The 2,092-nt window shown below is 51.8% G+C and overlaps 1 protein-coding gene across 1 annotated transcript; it reads right to left on the reverse strand.

Moving 5' to 3' along the window:
* Positions 1-234: 234 nt before the first annotated feature.
* On the reverse strand, positions 235-1,818 carry LOC111239505 (forkhead box protein I2-like). The gene is made up of 2 exons (XM_022769396.1): positions 1,239-1,818; positions 235-880 (listed from the first exon to the last, which is right to left on the reverse strand). Exons 1-2 carry the CDS (start codon positions 1,816-1,818, stop codon positions 255-257), a joined length of 1,206 nt encoding a protein of 401 aa, XP_022625117.1. The 3' UTR covers positions 235-254.
* Positions 1,819-2,092: the final 274 nt, after the last annotated feature.

Consider the following 2,092-nt stretch of genomic DNA (forward strand, 5'->3'; position numbering starts at 1 on the left):
TTAGTTTCTTTAATCTCCATCATTTTCAGTCTTTTCAAACATTTTGTTTTGTTGTATTTGTGTGAATAAATTAAAATTTCTGAAAATGAAAAAACACGATTCAATGTCAAAAATAATTTTCTCTTTTTTATTCCAAACACAAAAGTTCATATATACACTATAAAAAATGTCACCACATTTTTTAACATTATGAAAGAAAGGAACGATAAATAGAAACATTCACACGGTAAAAACTGTAAACACTACGTTCAGCTTCACTGCTGGAGAACCAGAGCGTCGAGGGGCAGAGCGTCGCTGAAGCCCCCCAGGAACAGAGGCCCGCACTGGGCCTGCAGCTGCTGCAGCTGCTGGGTGTCCTGGAGCTCCGGCAGAGGACAGGACGCCGTCTGCAGGTCGACGTAGAGCGGCGGTGAGCTGGTCTGAGGGTCAGCGAGGGGGGAGGAGAAGTGTGGGGGGGTCGACTGGGAGGAGGGGAAGAGAGGAGGAGAGGAGCTGCAGGTGTCCCACTGCGGCACCACGGCGCCGGGCGAGTAAGAAGAGAGGCACCCCTGAGGAGGGGGAGGAGGGGGAGTGTGGTCTGGTACCTGCACATACAGCGAGGGGGAGGTGGTGTGAGGAGAGGGGAGGTGGGAGTCCTGGAGGTGACACAGGAAGTTGCTGAGGCCGCAGGGAGCAGGGAGGTCAGCACTGCTGCCGCCGCTGCTGCTGCAGTGTATGCTGGGAATTTTAGGGCTGGGCTCTGATGAGGAAGAGTCAGACGAGGAGGAAGAAGAGGAAGGTTTCTTGCCATTATCACACTTCCTCTTCCTCTTGCGGCGGAAATTTCCGTTGTCGAACATCTTCTCACAGTTTGGGTCGAGAGTCCAGTAGTTTCCTTTACCTGGGGGAAGGAGTTTTTATTGATTATTGATTATAACTTTAGTTCTATTGATCTGTACACAAACCTCCTCTGTGTTTTTACAATCAATAACTGATGACCTGAAGAACAAACTGCTTTTTGGTTTGAAATAATTATTGTTGTTTCATTAGAAAAAACTATAAAAACTGAGTTGATTTGATTTAACAAAACAAACATTTCAACCAATCAAAGCCCACTTCCTGTTATTGATGAGTAGATAGTTTAACAAAATAAAAGCCTGGAGACTAACTCCTCTGATGGGTTGTTAGTTTTAACTCTGCACATTGGTGTGTTGTGTTTGGTCTCAGGTGTGTTTGGTCTCAGGTGTGTTTGGTCTTACCTGGGTCGTTCTCGTCGCGGGGAACCTTCCGGAAACAGTCGTTGAGCGACAGGTTGTGGCGGATGGAGTTCTGCCAGCCGGCTTTGTTGCAGCTGTAGAAGGGGAAGTTGTCGGAGACGTACTGGTAGATCTGGCTGAGTGTCAGCCGCTGCTCAGGCGCACTCTGGATCGCCATGGCAATGAGGGCAGAGTAGGAGTACGGCGGGCGAACCAGCCGCAGCACGTCATCTGGGGAGGACATGGAGAACCAGGGGTTGCCGGGGATCAGGGGCCTGTGGAGGCCGTAGAGATGAGGGAAGAAGCTTCCAAACGTTTGGGGGAGTCCAGGGGGGAGGGCAGGGGGGAGGGCAGGGGCCCCAGAGAAGGGGCCTGTGGCTGGGCTGTTGAAGCAGAGGGAGGGGTCGCTGTGGTTGGACGGTGGGAGCCATGGAGACGGGGACAGGCTGGACTCTGGAGGAGCTGGGGGGCTGTACAGGCTGAAGTCAGACGGATCCAGGCCCAGAGACGAGAGCTCCTGCTGGGGGAGGGAGCGTCCACACAGTGGGGGGGACAGACCCTGCTCCGGGACGAAGGACGCCATGATGGAAACTCTTTCTGTCTGTCTGTCTGTCCGTATCAACATCAGTCTTCAGCTCAATGTGTGTCTTACTGCTGCACCTGTCCTGCTCTGTACACCTGCTGCTCACCTGAGACACTTATACCCTGAAGCCCCACCCACCAATGAGCTGATTGGTCACTCTGTTGTCCCACACACACACTCACTGTGTGTGTGTGTGGTGGGGGTTGATTTGAATAAGAGCAGGTTGAATTCCTCCCCTCAGGCAGATAAGAGCCTGAGGATTTAAAGCTGAGGT

Source organism: Seriola dumerili, unplaced genomic scaffold (genome assembly GCF_002260705.1).
Source record: "Seriola dumerili isolate Sdu_G_001 unplaced genomic scaffold, Sdu_1.0 BDQW01002927.1, whole genome shotgun sequence".
In the NCBI taxonomy this organism is placed as follows: Eukaryota; Metazoa; Chordata; class Actinopteri; order Carangiformes; family Carangidae; genus Seriola; species Seriola dumerili.